At 43.4% G+C, this 19721-nt stretch overlaps 1 protein-coding gene across 2 annotated transcripts in view; it reads right to left on the bottom strand.

The window, feature by feature from the left end:
* Nucleotides 1-19721, bottom strand: part of cfap36 (cilia and flagella associated protein 36) — a 120551-nt gene that overhangs the window by 37529 nt on the left and 63301 nt on the right. For both annotated transcript variants that reach the window (XM_063055925.1, XM_063055926.1), the window contains exon 6: nucleotides 7413-7587. In XM_063055925.1, the coding sequence (XP_062911995.1) occupies nucleotides 7413-7587 (175 nt within the window). The remainder of the gene's footprint in view (nucleotides 1-7412; nucleotides 7588-19721) is intronic.

The raw sequence follows: 19721 nt of genomic DNA, 5'->3' as shown, positions 1-19721 counted from the left end.
CTGTAGAAATTCCTCTGTTTCTGTACGAATATGACCTAAAATGTGATCAGATCTTCGCTCAAGTCCTAAAACTAGATAAAGAGAACACAATTAAATAAATAATACTAAACATTATACTTGTTCATTTATTTATTGAGAAAAATTATCCAATATTAGATGTATTTGTAGGGAAAAGTATGTGAACCTCTCAGATTATGCATTCTACAGAGCTATTTGGAGTCGGGTGTTCCAACCAAGGAGATAAGATTGGAGGTGTGGCTTGTAGGGGTGCCCTGCACTATAAAAAAAGACACACAAAGTCAGGTTACTGACAGAGCCTGCCCTTCTCAAATAAGATCTGTTTATGTGAACCATACCTCAATCAAAAGAGACCTTAGAAGAAGAAATGCAGAGATGCTTGAAGCTGGAAAAGGCTACAAAAGCATTTTTAAAAACCTGAGTGTACATCAGTCCACAGGAAGAGAAACTGTCTACAAATGGAGAAAACTTAGTACTGTTGCTACTCTCCCTGCTGATCTCCTGCAAAGATCATACCAGTAGGACAACGTGCAATGCTGAAGGAGGTGAAAAAGAACCCGGGTACTGTAACAGCAAAAGACCTGCAGAAATCTCTGTTTGTGTGTCCACCATAAGACTGAACAAGAATAGTGTTCGTGGAAGGACACCACAGAGGAAACTACTGCTCTCCAAAAAAAAACCATTGCTGCATGTCTCAAGTCTGCAAAAGACTATCTGGATGTTCTATAATGCTTCTGGAATGTTGTTCTGTGGACAGATGAGACAGATGAACTTTTGGCAGAAATGCTCATTGCTATGTTTGCAGGAGAAAAGGCACTGCACACCAACACCAAAACCTGATCCCAACTGTGAAGCATGATGAAAGGAGCATCATTGTTTGAGGCTGCTTTGCTGTCTCAGAGCTTGGATAGCTTGCAATCAATTGAGAGAACAATGAATTCAAAATTATATCAAGACATTTTACAGGAGAGTGTAGGTTAGCAGTACGTTACCTGAAGCTTAATAGGTCGAATAATGCAACAAGACAATGATCCAAAATACAAGAATAAATCAACAACAGAATGGCTTAAAAAGAAGAAAATTCATGTTTTGGAATGGCCGAGTCAAAGTTCTGACCTTAATCCTATAGAAATGTTGTGGAAGGACCTGAAGCAAGTAGTTCATGCAAAGAAGCCCACCAACATCCCAGAGTTGAAGTAGTTATGTTAGTTGGAATGGGCTACAATTCCTTCAAGCCTATGTACAGGACTGATCAATTACTGGAAACGTTTGGTTAAAATTAATGTTGCTCGAAGGGGTTACACCAGTTACTGAAAGTAAAGGTTCACATACTTTTTCCAACAAATACATGTAATATTGGATCATTATTCTCAATAAATAAATGAACAGGTATATCATCTTTTGTGTTATTTATTTAATTGGGTTCTCTTTATCTAGTTTTAGCACTTGTGTGAAGATCTGATCACATTTTAGACCATACTTATGCAGAAATAGAGAAAATTCTACAGAGTTTACAAACTTTCTAGCACCACTATATGTAAAAAAGTTGTACTGGAAATCATAACTATTTCAGGTTCCATCAGTGTTCTGCACAATACTTGCAGAAAGCCACAGTGGATACCCATGCTGCAAAACAAGTTAAATTGTTCGGGTTCCTAGGTTCACTTATTTGCTTGCTGAGACCATCCCTCTATGAGAGTACAGCTGTCAACTGTAGAACAATAGAACTGTAGAACACAAGCAATGGGATATAGATTTGCCCTTGGTCCACTGCACTAGCATACATACATTGTAAAAGCTGTGCAATGTACTTTGCTTTTGCAATTCAACTTCATCCATCACACTAGATAGCCACCATTATGACGATACGTTTAGCACAAATGACTGCTGGTGTAGGTGGATTTTGATTCTTGTATCATTTCAGGGTATAAAATTCAGGAAACACAGGGGAAAAATTTAAAGTTAAGAAAATTAATCTCACATAAAAAGTGTATGGTTATATAGCTAAATGATAGATCAGAATTTGCTATGTTATTAAGTGAGGCTGTTAGTTCTGGTCATACTAAGGAAAAATAGGTAAGATTTTGCAAAAATGAAAAATCAGAACGTCTCTGTTAACAATAAAGTGGTATGAATGGAGACTTGTAATTTGAAATTGTCACTCTAAGGCAGGGTTCCACAGAACCCTAGTGTTCTGCGAGAGATCGTGATTAAAAAAATAAACATTATTTTTTTAACTTTGCACCACGAGTACGGTAGGCTGATGGTGAATGCAGTATTGGACAGAGGGGAGGACAATAGGCAGATGAGTAGCATGAAGTGCGTTTTCCGAGCATTGAATGGACTCGCCCAGCTTCCAGCCTCTTCCTCCTGAATTAACTCCCAAGCTTCACAAAAAAAAACGTCTTTACAATGAAAGCTACTTATCAATAGGTTTTACATGGATTGATGATCCAAGTTGTCCTATTTCATTGTGCCTAGTCTGTGGCAAACAAATTACAAATGTAGCAATAGCTCTAGCAAAATTGAAAAGACACTAACTACAAACCACAGCCATATTACACGTAAAAGTGCTGATTACTTCAAACAGCTATTGGCATCACAAAACAAACAGATTAAAGCTTTTGAAAATAAAATCACAATCAGTTAAAAGACTCAGGAAGCAAGTTATTCAGTAGCTTTAAGGCCACTTCATTAGAGAATGTTTAAAAAGCTATGTGAAAGAGAGCACACCAATCTCCTGCTACATATAGAAATCTGGTGACTTTATAAATTACTTTATACTTTATTGTCGCCAAACAATTGATACTAGAGCATACAATCATCACAGCAATATTTGATTCTGCGCTTCGCGCTCCCTGGAGTACAAATCAATAGTAAACATTAAAAATTTAAATTATAAATCATAAATAGAAAATAGAAAAGAGAAAGTAAGGTAGCGCTAAAAAACCGAGAGGCAAGTCCGGATATTTGGAGGGTACAGCCCAGATCCGGTTCAGCATCTGTTCAGCAGTCTTATCACAGCTGGAAAGAAGCTGTTGCCAAATCTGGCCATATGAGTCTTCAAACTCCTGAGCCTTCTCCCAGAGGGAGGAGGGATGAAAAGTGTGTTGGCTGTGTGGGTCGTATCCTTGATTATCCTGGCAGCACTGCTCCGACAGTGTGCGGTATAAAGTGAGTCCAAGGATGGAAGATTGGTTTGTGTGATGCGCTGGGCTGTGTTCACGATCTTCTGCAGCTTCTTCCGGTCTTGGACAGGACAACTTCCATACCAGGTTGTGACGCACCCTTGAAGAATGCTTTCTACAGTGCAACTATAAAAATTAGTGAGGGTTTTAGGGGACAGGCTAAATTTCTTTAGCTTTCTCAGGAAGTAAAGTCGCTGGTGGGCCTTCTTGGCAGTGGACTCTGCTTGGTTGGACCAAGTCAGGTCATCTGTGATATTGACCCCGAGGAACTTAAAGCTTTTGACCTGTTCCACTTGCGCACTTTAGCAGAGGAAGAACTCTCAATGAGCTGAAAGGTGAATTGCAGGAGTACTTTCAAGAAAATAGTAGGTCAGTTTTGCCGAGTGCTTTGAAGGTGAAGAATGGCTGCAGAAATTAGCCTGCTTAACAGAATTTTTCATCGCATGAACTAGTTGAACAAGCCTCTCCAAGGCCCTGGAGGTGACTTCAAGTGACAAGATTCTTAGATTTAAAAGGAAACTGAATCTTTGGAAAAATTATGTTGGAAAAGGAAATCGTGAAATGTTTCCACTGCTACTTTGGCTTGAGAGTGAGGAGGATATCAGAAAGTCTCGAGTCTTATTGAAAACCACCCCTGGAAAAACGGCAGAACAAAATTGAACAGTATTTTTCCTCCCTTTCAACACAAGTGTATGACTGGGTGAGGGATCATTTCTCTAAATCTACTGCTCAGCCTGAGAACTTGACTTTGAGAAAAGAAGAATAACCTTGTGAGCTGCACTCTGACCATGCAGTCAAGATGAGATTTACTATTCTGCCCTGGGCAAGTTCTTGATTTCTGTGAAAGAAAGCTATGCTGCCATTCATGAGAAAGTAATGAACATTTTGCTGCAGTTTTCAACTTCTTACATGTGTGAGCAAGCATTTTCTTGTTTAACAAGCATCAAGAGCAAGGATAGAAATCACCTCATTTCATTGAAGGTGAAATCCAAGTAAGCTTATCTCAAGTTCAAACCAGAATTGAGAAATTTATTATGTTTGCCTTATAAGCTTTTTTTAATTTATGAAAGGTAAAGAAAGATTAACTTCAAGAAAGGTTGGCTAAAAGTTCATTCTGTACTCAAAAGACGATTGACAATTATTTTTGGATTATTATATCTATAGCTTACTGATCATGCTGACATGCTGTGAGCTGTAGATATAATATTTTTTATGCTGGGGCTCGCTGAGACCTGAATATTATTTCAAGGGTTCCTCCAGGGCAAAAAGGTTGAGAAAGGCTTCTCTGAAGGTTATATATAGAGGAATAATTGAACTTTCAACAGCATAACCACTCTGGCTCTAAAAAAAAATGTACATGGAATCGTATTTAATGAAAATTCAAATTGCAATTAAAAATATTTCATGATTTTGTAGTCCTTAATGACTTAGATCCATGCACAACTTTCAATCTTCATTTAATTTCCTACTGAAGTTACATATCCCATTTTCTTCTCCCTCCTGCTCTTTAGTGACACACATCAAAGTTGCTGGTGAACGCAGCAGGCCAAGCAGCATCTATAGGAAGAGGCGCAGTCGACGTTTCAGGCCGAGACCCTTCGTCAGGACTAACTGAAGGAAGAGTGAGTAAGGGATTTGAAAGCTGGAGGGGGAGGGGGAGATCCAAAATGAAAGGAGAAGACAGGAGGGGGAGGGATGGAGCCGAGAGCTGGACAGGTGATAGGCAGAAGGGGATACGAGAGGATCATGGGACAGGAGGTCAGGGAAGAAAGGGGGGGGGTTACCCAGAGGATGGGCAAGAGGTATATTCAGAGGGACAGAGGGAGAAAAAGGAGAGTGAGAGAAAGAATGTGTGCATAAAAAAGAGTAACAGATGGGGTACGAGGGGGAGGTGGGGCCTAGCGGAAGTTAGAGAAGTCAAGGTTCATGCCATCAGGTTGGAGGCTACCCATACGGAATATAAGGTGTTGTTCCTCCAACCTGAGTGTGGCTTCATCTTTACAGTAGAGGAGGCCGTGGATAGACATGTCAGAATGGGAATGGGATGTGGAATTAAAATGTGTGGCCACTGGGAGATCCTGCTTTCTCTGGCGGACAGAGCGTAGATGTTCAGCAAAGCGGTCTCCCAGTCTGCGTCGGGTCTCACCAATATATAAAAGGCCACATCAGGAGCACTGGACGCAGTATATCACCCCAGTCGACTCACAGGTGAAGTGATGCCTCACCTGGAAGGACTGTTTGGGGCCCTGAATGGTGGTAAGGGAGGAAGTGTAAGGGCATGTGTAGCACTTGTTCCGCTTACACGGATAAGTGCCAGGAGGGAGATCAGTGGGGAGGGATGGGGGGGACGAATGGACAAGGGAGTTGTGTAGGGAGCGATCCCTGCGGAATGCAGAGAGATGGGGGGAGGGAAAGATATGCTTAGTGGTGGGATCCCGTTGGAGGTGGCGGAAGTTACGGAGAATAATATGTTGGACCCGGAGGCTGGTGGGGTGGTAGGTGAGGACCAGGGGAACCCTATTCCTAGTGGGGTGGTGGGAGGATGGAGTGAGAGCAGATGTACGTGAAATGGGGGAGATGCGTTTAAGAGCAGAGTTGATAGGGGAGGACAGCTATCTGGTCTATTCATCTTCTCACCCTGTCTCTTGCAAAAACGCCATCCCCTTCTCGCAATTCCTCCGTCTCCGCCGCATCTGCTCTCAGGATGAGGCTTTTCATTCTAGGACGAGGGAGATGTCTTCATTTTTTAAAGAAAGGGGCTTCCCTTCCTCCCCTATCAACTCTGCTCTTAAACGCATCTCCCCCATTTCACGTACATCTGCTCTCACTCCATCCTCCCACCACCCCACTAGGAATAGGGTTCCCCTGGTCCTCACCTACCACCCCACCAGCCTCCGGGTCCAACATATTATTCTCCGTAACTTCCGCCACCTCCAACGGGATCCCACCACTAAGCATATCTTTCCCTCCCCCCTCTGCATTCCGCAGGGATTGCTCCCTACACAACTCCCTTGTCCATTCGTCCCCCCCATCCCTCCCCACTGATCTCCCTCCTGGCACTTATCCATGTAAGCGGAACAAGTGCTACACATGCCCTTACACTTCCTCCCTTACCACCATTCAGGGCCCCAAACAGTCCTTCCAGGTGAGGCATCACTTCACCTGTGAGTCGACTGGGGTGATATACTGCGTCCGGTGCTCCCGATGTGGCCTTTTATATATTGGTGAGACCCGACGCAGACTGGGAGACCGCTTTGCTGAACATCTATGCTCTGTCCGCCAGAGAAAGCAGGATCTCCCAGTGGCCACACATTTTAATTCCACATCCCATTCCCATTCTGACATGTCTATCCACAGCCTCCTCTACTGTAAAGATGAAGCCACACTCAGGTTGGAGGAACAACACCTTATATTCCGTATGGGTAGCCTCCAACCTGATGGCATGAACATTGACTTCTCTAACTTCCGCTAGGCCCCACCTCCCCCTCGTACCCCATCTGTTACTCTTTTTTATGCACACATTCTTTCTCTCACTCTCCTTTTTCTCCCTCTGTCCCTCTGAATATACCTCTTGCCCATCCTCTGGGTCACCCCCCCCCCCGTCTTTCTTCCCGGACCTCCTGTCCCATGATCCTCTCGTATCCCCTTCTGCCTATCACCTGTCCAGCTCTCGGCTCCATCCCTCCCCCTCCTGTCTTCTTCTATCATTTTGGATCTCCCCCTCCCCCTCCAGCTTTCAAATCCCTTACTCACTCTTCCTTCAGTTAGTCCTGACGAAGGGTCTCGGCCTGAAACGTCGACTGCGCCTCTTCCTATAGATGCTGCTTGGCCTGCTGCGTTCACCAGCAACTTTGATGTGTGTTGCTTGAATTTCCAGCATCTGCAGAATTCCTGTTGTTTGCTCTTTAGTGAGCTTGTTTCAGGGAAGGTTCTTCAATCTGATTATTTGAAAACCTCCTTGTAGCTTGCTATGCTCACATGAAAAGTGTACCATATCAAACTGTGTGCTTGAAATCTCCATTGGTAAGCATATCAGTTTCTGGACAACTTACTGTGAGTTTAATGGGAAAACCATGAGAAGCGATATTCAGGCATTTTTCCCATTCAAAAAAAAAATCACAAGTGACTTCTTAAAATTTGCAGTAGATATCCACTTAATATGATGGCACATTTCACCTGAAGCGCAGAGCAAGGAAACGTTATTACCCGTTCCAAATTCATTTTTCCTCGTTGGTGTTGTCTGGATAGTCGTGCTGCTTCTTCTTCCGCATTTTCCACGATTGCTTTCTCTAATTCACTTTGTATTACTGCTCCATCTTTGGCTCCTGTTTCTACAGCACATCTTTTTGCCATCTCTTGTTCATATTCATCTTTAGATTGTCTAGGTAAGAGATAAAGAGATTATCAAAAAAGGATGAAAATAAAATAACAAATTGAAAGTGCTGTCACCTTACAATGGAAGGAATGGGGAGAGACAAATATGTAATGAAATTAATGAAAAAGTGGTCTTAATACTGAAATTAACTGCACAAAACAGTCAGTGAATATTTAATTGTTAAGTTTTATAACTGTTAAAACATAAAACTAACCATAAGAAAAACACTGAGCCAGGGATAAATATGTGTGCTTCATTTCTTTTAAGTGAGGCACACACTTATGATGTAATGACATATACCATTCACTTACTTTCATATACAAACTTTAGAACATAGAACATAGAATAGTACAGCATATTACAGCCCCTTCGGCCTACAATGTTGTGCCGACCTTCAAACCCTGCCCCCTATATAAGCCCCCACCTTAAATTCCTCCATGTACCTGTCTCGTAGTCTCTTAAGTTTCACTAGTGTATCTGCCTCCACCACTGACTCAGGCAGTGCATTCCACGCACCAACCACTCTCTGAGTAAAAAACCTTCCTCTAATATCCCCCTTGAACTTCCCACCCCTTACCTTAAAGCCATGTCCTCTTGTATTGAGCAGTGGTGCCCTGGGGAAGAGGCACTGGTTATCCACTCTATCTATTCCTCTTATTATCTTGTACACCTCTATCACGTCTCCTCTCATCCTCCTTCTCTCCAAAGAGTAAAGCCCTAGTTCCGTTAATCTCTGATCATAATGCATACTCTCTAAACCAGGCAGCATCCTGGTAAATCTCCTCTGTACCCTTTCCAATGCTTCCACATCCTTCCTATAGTGAGGTGACCAGAACTGGACACAGTACTCCAAGTGTGGCCTAACCAGAGTTTTAATGAATTATTTAAGCAAACAAAGAATGCTTAATCAACCAATATATTTACAATTTTACTCAAATATTACTGATATATTAAATAGACAACATTCCTTTCTGTGTAGCCATAAACTCCAACTGAACATAGAACGCATCTCAATTATATATGCATTATACTATATAACACAACAACTATATAGACATTCACAGCATAGTAAATTTTAAATTATCCCTTTCAGGCCTAAAGATTTAATCGCTGGGGAGGATTTTTTTCACTCTTGTGGGATAATTTCTTTCCTGACCTGGGAGGTCACTCACTCTGCTTGGCAGACAAGACATACAGTAGAAGTGTCAGAAGTTTACATACACCTTAGCCAAATACATTTAAACTCAGTTTTTCACAATTCCTGTCATTTAGTCCTAGAAATCATTCCCTGTCTTAGGTCAGTTGGGATCACTACTTTATTTTAAGAATGTGAAATGTCAGAATAATAGTAGAGAGAATGATTTGTTTCAGCTTTTATTTCTTTCATCACTTTCCCAGTGGGTCAGAAGTTTACATACACTTTGTTAGTATTTGGTAGCATTGCCTTTAAATTGTTTAACTTGGGTCAAACATTTTGGGTAGTCTTCCACAAGCTTCTTACAGTAAGTTCCTTGAATTTTGTTCCATTCCTCCAGACAGAACTGGTGTAACTGAGTCAGGTTTGTAGGCCTCCTTGCTCACACATGCTTTTTCAGTTCTGCCCACAAATTTTCTATCGGATTGAGGTCAGGGTTTTGTGATGGCCACTCCAATACCTTGACTTTGTTTTCCTTAAGCAATTTTGCCACAACTTTGGAGGTATGCTTGGGGTCATTGTCCATTTGGAAGACCCATTTGCGACCGCGCTTTAACTTCCTGGCTGATGTCTTGAGATGTTGCTTCAATACATCCACATAATTTTCCTTCCTCATGATACCATCTATTTTGTGAAGTGCACCAGTCCTTCCTGCAGCAAAGCACTCCCAGAACATGATGCTGCCACCCCCATGCTTTACAGTTGGAATGGTGTTCTTCGGCTTACAAGCCTCACCCTTTTTCCTCCAAACGTAACGATGGTCATTATGGCCAAACAGTTCAATTTTTGTTTCATTAGACCAGAGGACATTTCTCCAAAAGCAAGATCTTTGTCCCCATGTGCACTTGCAAACTGTAGTCTGGCTTTTCTATGGCAGTTTTGGAGCAGTGGCTTCTTCCTTGCTGAGCAGCCTTTCAGGTTATGTCGATATAGAACTCATTTTACTGTGGATATAGATGGTTGTCTACTCATTTCCTTCAGCATCTACATAAGATCCTTTGCTGTTGTTCTGGGATTGATTTGCACTTTTCACGCCAAAGTAAGTTCATCTCTAGCAGACAGAATGTGTCTCCTTCCTGAGCGATATGACAGCTGCGTGGTCCCATGGTGTTCATACTTGCGTACTATTGTTTGTACAGATGAACATGGTACCTTCAGGCGTTTGGAAATTGCACAAGGATGAACCAGACTTGACATCATTTTCTGACCTCAATCCAATAGAAAATTTGTGGGCAGAACTGGAAAAGCGTGTGCGAGCAAGGAGGCCTACAAACCTGACTCAGTTACACCAGTTCTGTCTGGAGGAATGGTACAAAATTCCAGCAACTTACTGTGAGAAGCTTGTGGAAGACTACCCAAAACGTTTGACCCAAGTTAAACAAATTTAAAGGCAATGCTACCAAATACTAACAAAGTGTATGTAAACTTCTGACCCACTGGGGAAGTGATGAAAGAAATAAAAACTGAAATAAATCATTCTCCCTACTATTATTCTGACATTTCACATTCTTAAAATAAAGTAGTGATCCTAACTGACCTAAGACAGGGAATGATTTCTAGGACTAAATGTCATGAATTGTGAAAAACTGAGTTTAAGTGTATTTGGCTAAGGTGTATGTAAACTTCTGACTTCAACTGTAGCTGGGAAAACAATCTCAGGTTCTGGGGCCTCCTCTGTGGTGGTGTAGTAGTTGGCTCCGAAACTGCAGTAAGTGGTTCCGATAGCTCTGGGCACCTTTCTTCCAGATGTGTTGGCATTCCAAACAGTGCATGGCGAGCTACTCAACCTACTGATCTATCCCAGGACACCAGATAAAGTTTCGAGCCAATGTTTTTATTTTGACCACGCCTAAATGACTAGCACATAGCTCCTCCAACACTTCAGCTCTCAGCTTGGATGGTACAACAACTCTCAATCCCCAAATAAGACAGTCCTGTCAAGGGCAAGTTCCTCCTGAAACTGGAAATTTCTGCTGCACATTCCAGCGATTTTGGGTGGCCATGTAGACCTGAGATAGTGTCGGGTCTTTACTGGTTTCCCTTTGGATCATCTCTGCCATAATAGGAAGACTTTCAATTTGTATTAGGGAAAATACAACAAGAGAAGTGCCCACTTTTGTAAATTTTTCACGTTATTTCCTTTTCCAAAGCTGCATGAGACAATCCATCAGCATTTCCATGACTAGTTGTCCTCCTGAAATCAATTATGTCCTCCATCTCTGCATCCATGCTGCTGCTGTTAGTGGAACACCCTTCTGTGGACTGAAAATGCATACTAATGGTTGATGATCAGTAACAAGGGTAAACTCTCTCCCATACAAGTACTGGATAAAACATTTTACATCCCAAACCAGACTCAAGACCTCTCTGTAAATCTAAGTGTAATGTTCTGTTGCACTCTGAGCCCATAATTTTCTATCTTTTTATTGGTGTCCTGAGAGTTTGGAGATGTTCCTTGTCATTCTCACTAGTAACAATGATATCATCCGGGCAACACTGAGTGCCTGGGCAGCCTTGCATCACCTGGTCTATAACTTTCTGCCAGAGTGCAGGTGCAGATGCTACTCCAAAAAAAAAAACATTATAGCAAGACCATAAGAAAGAGTAGCAGTATTAGGCCATTTGGACCATCAAGTCTGCTCCGCCATTTCCTCATAACTGCCCAAACTCCTCTCAGCCTATTTGTGAGTATTTATGGTGAGACTCTTCTTACATCTCCAGCTGTAGGTAGGCTTCAGCTAAGTCCACTTTGCTGAAATGTTTCCTTCAAGAAAGGTTTGTAAAGATCAAAGTTCAAAGTTAAATTTATTATAAGGGTACATACATGTCACCACATACAACCCTGAGATTCTTTTTCTGCAAGCACACTTAGCAAATCCAAAGAACAGTAACTGTAAGATATCCTCTATCCTGGGCAGAGGATATTGATCTGCTTTCAGTTCTGGGTTGATGGTGACTTTAAAATCAACATAGATCCTGATAACCCCACTCTTCTTGGCTGCTGGGATCACTGGCATTGCCCATGAGCTCCATTCAACCTTCATTCAGCCTCCAGACGATCTTGTTCATTGACTACTTTATCACGGATGCGATAAGGAACAGGACAGGCTTTGTAAAACTTGGGTATGCCATTTCATTTAACACTATTTGACTCTTAAAATGTTTCAGTTTTCCAGTGCCATCTGTAGGAGCCATGCATCTGTTCTCCATCTGCATTGTGCTGCACATTTATTATGATAGTTAGTCACATGGGTGGGGTGTAGGCAAGGGTTTAGTTACCTATTCATGCTTACTCTGCTTAGTTTTAGAGCGGGGTACTGATGGATGTCGTATCTTTTGTTGACTGCTTAACTTCACTTATGTATAATATCGCTACTTTTAGTTTAACTTTCATTACTTCAAGAGTGTATGTTTTACTAGTTGCTTGTTAGCACCATACACCAGGGTGCTCTCTACAGTTACCTGATGAGGTAACTGTAGCCTGTAGCCAGGAGCAGAGGTCACCAGGTAACACTCACAACACGCTGGAGAAATGCAGCAGGTCAGGCAGCATCCGTGGAAATGATCAGTCAACGTTTTCGGCCGGAACCCTTTGTCAGGACTGAAGAGGGAAGGGGCAGAGGCCCTATAAAAAAGGTGGGGGAAGGGTGGGAAGAAATTGTGTTGTGTTGTGACTGTTGCTTTGACCCCAGCATCTGCAGAATATTTTGTGTTTAAGATGTCACCAGGTGATGCCCAACTTTCATAAAGTGTTTCAACCTGTAACCAGTACACTCTCCAGTTGGCAGGTCAATAATGGCGGCCACATTACTGCTCAGCTGCTCCTGACTTCCAGCCCAACTCTCCTCACCTGCTCCATCTCCAGCAAGAGGCTCTTTCTGCTTCCTCCCCCATCCTGCGAGCTGCTTCATCAAGGCCCAGTGCAGACAGCAACGTCCATGCCAACTTTGCCAGGAACCCTCTACAACTGATCTCCACAGGGAATAGCCATGTCTGACATCCTTTGTCCCTGCACCTTTGGACTGGTATTTCAGGGCCTTCCTCTCGTGAGCCTCCTCGCTTCCTTCCTCCCGTGGTACTGTGAGCTCCATTAGGATGATTTTTTGTCTTTGGTGGACCACTGTACAATGTCTGGTCCGTTTGCACCACCTCTAAAAACTAGCTTCCTCCCCACATCGAACCTCATCTCCTATGCTTTGGCAATTTGCCACAGATTAGATTTAGGCCTCTTTGATATGATGGCGTGGCCCTCTCCTTGATGAAAATGACTGCCCTGTTTACCTCTCTGCTAAGCTGGTCTCTTTTTACACCTCTCTCGTTTTACTGTGTCAGCAAGGGACAGCAGGACCTTGTCATGGTACCACCTATACCATCCTTGTGTTAAGAGCTGATTTACATCCTGACAGTATGTGTGCCTGTGCAACCCACTGACCACAAAGCTTGCAGTTAGGGTCCTTTCTTAGCCCCATGTGTACTGCTGTGATGATGTAAGAAGACTGTCGTACACGGACCGTAGGAGGAAAGAACTGCAGAAGGGCTCCAGTCTCCAAAGCTCTGCCCATGTGATCTTGGACTTGGAAAGATCCCCTTTCATCCAGGTGCCCTGTGACCCCCAACTCTACTGCTTTCAATACCCACCTTTCATCCTCACGGTTCCATATCTCTGCCTGGACCATGTCACACCCATCCCTTGCACTCGCTCTCCCCAATCGTTGGACATGTGCGGAACTGAGGCCTTACCATTCCAGGCATGGGTTGCCGATGATGTCTCTCAATTGCAGGGATCTGACTGCCTGGTCTATGGCTAAGATGGCAACCCACTTTTGGCCCGATCTTGTTGTGACTACTGCTTGGTTTATTAGCTTGTCATCAGAGCCTCTCAGTGTTAACATAACTCTACACTTTGCCACCTTGAACTCCTCCCCTATTGATGACAATGGGAGCTGCAGCTGACCTGATCTTATGTAGAGCCCCACTGAAAAAAAATTGGGGGAAACTCCGCAGGTGCTTGTTGACTTTCCTCTCGACGCCTTCTACAGTGATCGAGGGGAACTCGTGCACTGTGAAAAGCCAGAGGAGGCTTGGTAGAAGAGCATGTTGGTACAGCCATGTCTTAAATTTGTCAGGGAATCTGGTTTTGTCAATCTTCTTAGACCATAAGACAAAGGAGCAGAAGTCGGCCATTCGGCCCATCGAGTCTGCTCCGCTATTTTATCGTGAGCTGATCCATTCTCCCATTTAGTCCCACTCCCCCGCCTTCTCACCATAACCTTTGATGCCCTGGCTACTCAGATACCTATCAATCTCTGCCTTAAATACACCCAATGACTTGGCCTCCACTGCCGCCCGTGGCAACAAATTCCAGAGATTCACCACCCTCTGGTTAAAAAAATTTCTTCGCATTTCTGTTCTGAATGGGCGCCCTTCAATCCTTAAGTCATGCCCTCTTGTACTAGACTCCCCCATCATGGGAAACAACTTTGCCACATCCACTCTGTCCATGCCTTTCAACATTCGAAATGTTTCTATAAGGTCTCCCCTCATTCTTCGAAACTCCAACGAATACAGTCCAAGAGCGGACAAACGTTCCTCATACGTTAACCCTCTCATTCCCGGAATCATTCTAGTGAATCTTCTCTGCACCTTCTCCAACGTCAGCACATCCTTTCTTAAATAAATAAGGAGACCAAAACTGCGCACAGTACTCCAAGTGAGGTCTCACCAGCGCCTTAAAGAGCCTCAACATCACATCCCTGCTCCTATACTCTATTCCTCTAGAAATGAATGCCAACATTGTATTCGCCTTCTTCACTACCGACTCAACCTGGAGGTTAACCTTAAGGGTATCCTGTGAAAGGACTCCCAAGTCCCGTTGCATCTCAGAACTTTGAATTCTTTTCCCATTTAAATAATAGTCTGCCCGTTTATTACTTCTGCCAAAGTGCATAACCATACACTTTCCAACATTGTACTTCATTTGCCACTTCTTTGCCCATTCTTCCAATCTATTCAAGTCTCTCTGCAGACTCTCTGTTTCCTCAGCACTACCAGCCCCTCCACCTATCTTCGTATCATCAGCAAACTTAGCCACAAAGCCATCTATTCCATAATCCAAATCGTTGATGTACAATGTAAAAAGAAGCAGCCCCAACACTGATCCCTGTGGAACACCACTGGTAACTGGCAGCCAACCAGAATAGGATCCCTTTATTCCCACTCTCTGTTTCCTGCCAATCAGCCAACGCTCTATCCAGGTATGTAACTTTCCCGTAATTCCATGGGCTCTTATCTTGTTAAGCAGCCTCATGTGTGGCACCTTGTCAAAGGCCTTCTGAAAATCCAAATATACAACATCCACTGCATCTCCCTTGTCTAGCCTACTGGTAACTTCCTCAAAAAATTGTAATAGGTTTGTCAGGCAGGATTTTTCTTTAAAGAATCCATGCTGAGTTTTGCCTATCTTGTCATATGCCTCCAGGTACTCTGTAACCTCATCCTTGACAATCGACTCCAACAACTTCCCAACCACCGATGTCAAGCTAACAGGTCTATAATTTCCTTTTTGCTTCCTTGCCCCTTTCTTAAATAGCGGAGTGACATTTGCAATCTTCCAGTCCTCCGGAACCATGCCAGAATCTACCGACTTTTGAAAGATCATCGCTAATGCCTCCGCAATCTCCACAGCAACTTCCTTCAGAACACGCGGGTGCATTCCATCTGGTCTGGGTGATTTATCTACATTTAGACTATTCAGCTTCCTGAGTACTTTCTCTGTCGTAATTGTGACTGCACACACTTCTCTTCCTTGCCACCCTTGAGTGTCCGGTATACTGCTGATGTCTTCCTCAGTGAAGACTGATGCAAAATACTCGTTCAGTTCCTCTGCCATCTCCTTATCTCCCATTATAATTTCTCCAGCATCATTTTCTATCGGTCCTATATCTACTCTCACCTGTCTTTTACTCTTTATATACTTGAAAAAGCTTTTAGTATCCTCTTTGATATCATTTGCTAGCTTCCTTTCATAGTTAATCTTTTTCTCTCTTAATAACCTTCTCAGTTTCCTTTTGTAAGGTTTTAAAAACTTCCCAATCCTCTGTCTTCCCACTAATTTTTGCTTCGTGTATGCCCTCTTCTTTGCTTTAACTTTGGCTTTGACTTCTCTTGTCAACCACAGTTGCATCCTTTTTCCATTCAAAAATTTCTTCTTTTCTGGAATATACCTGCCTTGCACCTTCCTCACTTCTCGCATAAACTCCAACCACTGCTGCTCTGCCGTCTTTCCCGCCAGTGTCCCTTTCCAGTCAACTTTGGCCAGTTCCTCTCTCATGCCACTGTAATTTCCTTTACTCCACTGAAATACCGACATATCAGATTTTGGCTTCTCTTTTTCAAATGTCACAGTGAACTCAATCATGTTATGATCACTACCTCCTAAGGGTTCCTTCACCTCAATCTCTCTAATCACCTCTGGTTCATTACACAATACCCAATCCAGTACAGCCGATCCCCTAGTGGGCTCAATAACAAGCTGTTCTGAAAAGCCATCTCGCAGACACTCTACGAATTCTCTCTCTTGAGATCCAGTGCCGACCTGATTTTCCCAATCCACTCGCATGTTAAAATCCCCCACAATTATCATAACACTGCCCTTCTGACAAGCCTTTTCTATTTCCTGTTGTAATTTGTAGTCCACATCCCTGCAGCTGTTTGGAGGCCTATAAATAACTGCCATCAAGGTCCTTTTACCCTTGCAATTTCTTAGCTCGACTCATAAAGATTCTGCACCTTCCGATCCTATATCACTTCTTTCTAATGATTTAATAACATTTCTTACCAATAAAGCCACGCCTCCCCCTCTGCCTACCTTCCTATCCTTCCGATACAGCGTGTATCCTTGGACGTTCAGCTCCCAGAGACATGCATCCTTTAGCCACATCTCAGTGATGGCCACAATATCATACCTGCCAATCTGTAACTGTACGACAAGATCATCCACCTTATTCCGTATGCTGCGTGCATTTAAGTATAACACCTTAAAACCAGTATTTGGTACTTTTCGCTTTGATTTCACTGCAACTTTATTGCACTGCAACTCATCCCATTGGCTACAAATTTGCCCCATCACCTGCCTGTCTTTCCTGACATCTTTACTGCTCACTATCTTAGATTTATTTCTGTTCTCCCTTCCTCCTCTGTCATTCCGGTTCCCATCCCCCTGCCAAATTAGTTTAAACCCTCCCTAACAGCTCTATTAAACTTTCCCACCAGGATATTGGTCCCCTTCGGGTTCAGGTGTAACCTGTCCTTTTTGAACAGGTCATACTTCCTCCAGAAGAGATCCCAATTATCCAAGAATCTGAAGCCCTGCCCCCTGCACCAGTCTCTCAGCCGCGCATTCATCTGCCTGATCCTACTATTCTTGCCCTTGCTAGCACGTGGCACAGGTAGCAAAACCGAGATTACTACCCTGGAGGTCCTGCTTCTCAGCTTCCTTCCTAACTCCTGGAAATCACTCTTCAGGACCTCCTCCTTTGTCTTATCTATGTCATTGGTACCAACATGTACCAAGACAACTGGCTGTTCACCCTCCCCCTTCAGAATATTCAGGATCCGATCCGAGACAACCCGTACCCTGGCACCTGGAGGCAACACACCATGCGGGTATCTCTATCAGGCTCACAGAATCTCCTGTCTGTTCCCGACTATGGAATCCCCTACGACTACCGCATTCTTCAGCCACTCTTCAGTTTGTTTTACAGTTGGCGCTGTCCATCGTTAAACCACTTTCCAAGACACTTTACAAGATTGTCCTCTATGGATGAAATGACTTCTCCCTGTACTTGATGACTGAACTTGCTAGTAACCTTGCCCTTTTTGATCACCATGCATCAGGTCTTCCTGGCCTTGAAGGTCATCCTGGACCAGGTAGCTACGTTGTCCAGGGTTTCCAATACCCATCTTGCTTGGATATGAGTTACAGTGATGTCATCCATGAACCCCCATATTAGTCATTGGATGCTGGGCTCCAACACTGGGCCTTGGGTTACGTCTGCTGCTGCTGATATGATGAGGTTCATTCCCATGACAAACAAGATGGGGGAGATGCTACTGCCAGTCGGATTCCTCTTTGGAATTCTTGCCACCTGATTGTAAAGTGGACTGAAGTGTAGCTTAGCTTGAATCCTCCTAAGTAGCGGGTGATCATGTCTCATGTTACCAGCAGGATACGTTAGTGGACCCGTCCAATCTGGATGAACAAGTGTGGAATTGATCCGTAGGCATTGCCTAGGTCTAACTAGACAACAGTGAAGTCGCCTTTTTATTTTGCCTGGCCTAGCTGATTATTGAGGTGTGTTCAAGCTACCCAGAAAAACCCAGGCTGCCACCTTTCTGGATGGATATATATTTCTGGATTAAAATAGTGGTTCTGCATTAAGTAAGAGATCAGCTTTCTTGCAAGCACCAAGATGAATATCTGATGCTCCACACTAAGGAGGGAGATTGTTCTCAACTGGATGATTGTGGAGAAATCTTCTCCCTTGGGAACAAAGTATCCTTCAGCCATTTTCCAGCTTGGTGGGATAGAGCCTTTAGTCCAAATCTTCCTCATTATCTTCCACAACCTCCTGAGGAGTTTTGTTATTTCTTCTGTACCTTGTAGGGTATACCACTTGGTCCTGGAGTGGCAGATGACTTTGTGCTCTTGATGATACCCTGGACCTCCTGCCACAAGTGCTCTGCCTCATTCAGTTAAGTCGCTGGGATCCTTGGTTGGGGGACTTTTGGATTGAATTTTACTCCCTGATTCCTACAGGGATTGCTGTGTGATTTTTTAAAAAATCTACAGGCCCTTCGGCCCACAATGTTGTGCTGACCATGTAACCTACTCTAGCACATAGCCCTCTATTTTTTCTAAGCTCCATGTACCTATCTAAAAGACCATATTGTATCTATTTCCACCACCAACGCCAACAATACAATCCACACACCCACCATCTGTGTGAAAAACTTACCCCTGACATCCCCTCGGTACCTATTTCCAAGCACCTTAAAACTATGGTCCCTTGTGTTAGCCATTTCCGTCCTGGGAAAAAGCCTCTGGCTATCCACATAATTAATGCCCCTCGTCATATTATACACCTCTATCAAGTCACCTCTCATCCTCCATCGCTCCAAGGAGAAGAGGCCAAATTCACTCAACCTATTCTCATAAGGTATGCCCTCCACCCAGGCAACATCCTTGTAAATCTCCTCTGCACTCTCTCTATAGTATCCACATCCTTCCTGTAGTGAGGTGAACAGAACTGAACACAACACTCCAAGTGGGGTCTGACCAAGGTCTTATATACTGTAGCTGTAACATTACCTCACAGGTCTTGAACTCAATCCCATGGTTGATGAATGCCAGCACATCATTCGCCTTCTTAACAACACTGTCAACCTGCACAGTGGCTTTGAGTGTCCTATAGACATGGACTCCAGAATCTCTCAGATCCTCCATACTGCCAAGAGTCTTACCATTAATATTATATTCTGTCTTCAAATTGGATCTACCAAAATGAAGCAGTTCACACTTATCTGGGTTGAAGTCCATCTGTCACTTCTCAGCCCAGTTCTGCACCCTATCGATGTCCTGCTGTAACCTCTGACAACCCACCAGAGTATCCCCAACCTTTGTGTCATCAGCAAACTTACTAACCCACCCTTCTACTTCTTCATCTAGGTCATTTATAAAAACCACAATGAGGAGGGGGTCCCAGAACAGATTCTTGCGAAACTCCACTGGTCAACACTCTCCATGTGAAATATGACCCGTCTACAACCACCCTTTGCCTTTTGTGGGCAAGCCAATTCTGGATCCACAAAGCAAGGTCTCCGTAGATCACATGCCTCCTTACTTTCTGAATGATCCTTGCATGGGGAACCTTATCAAATGTCTTAC

The sequence above is a fragment of the Mobula hypostoma genome, chromosome 8 (assembly GCF_963921235.1).
Source record: "Mobula hypostoma chromosome 8, sMobHyp1.1, whole genome shotgun sequence".
NCBI classification, from domain to species: Eukaryota; Metazoa; Chordata; class Chondrichthyes; order Myliobatiformes; family Myliobatidae; genus Mobula; species Mobula hypostoma.
Note: the sequence above shows the minus strand (reverse complement) of the source record. Positions and strands in the feature narration are given on the sequence as shown.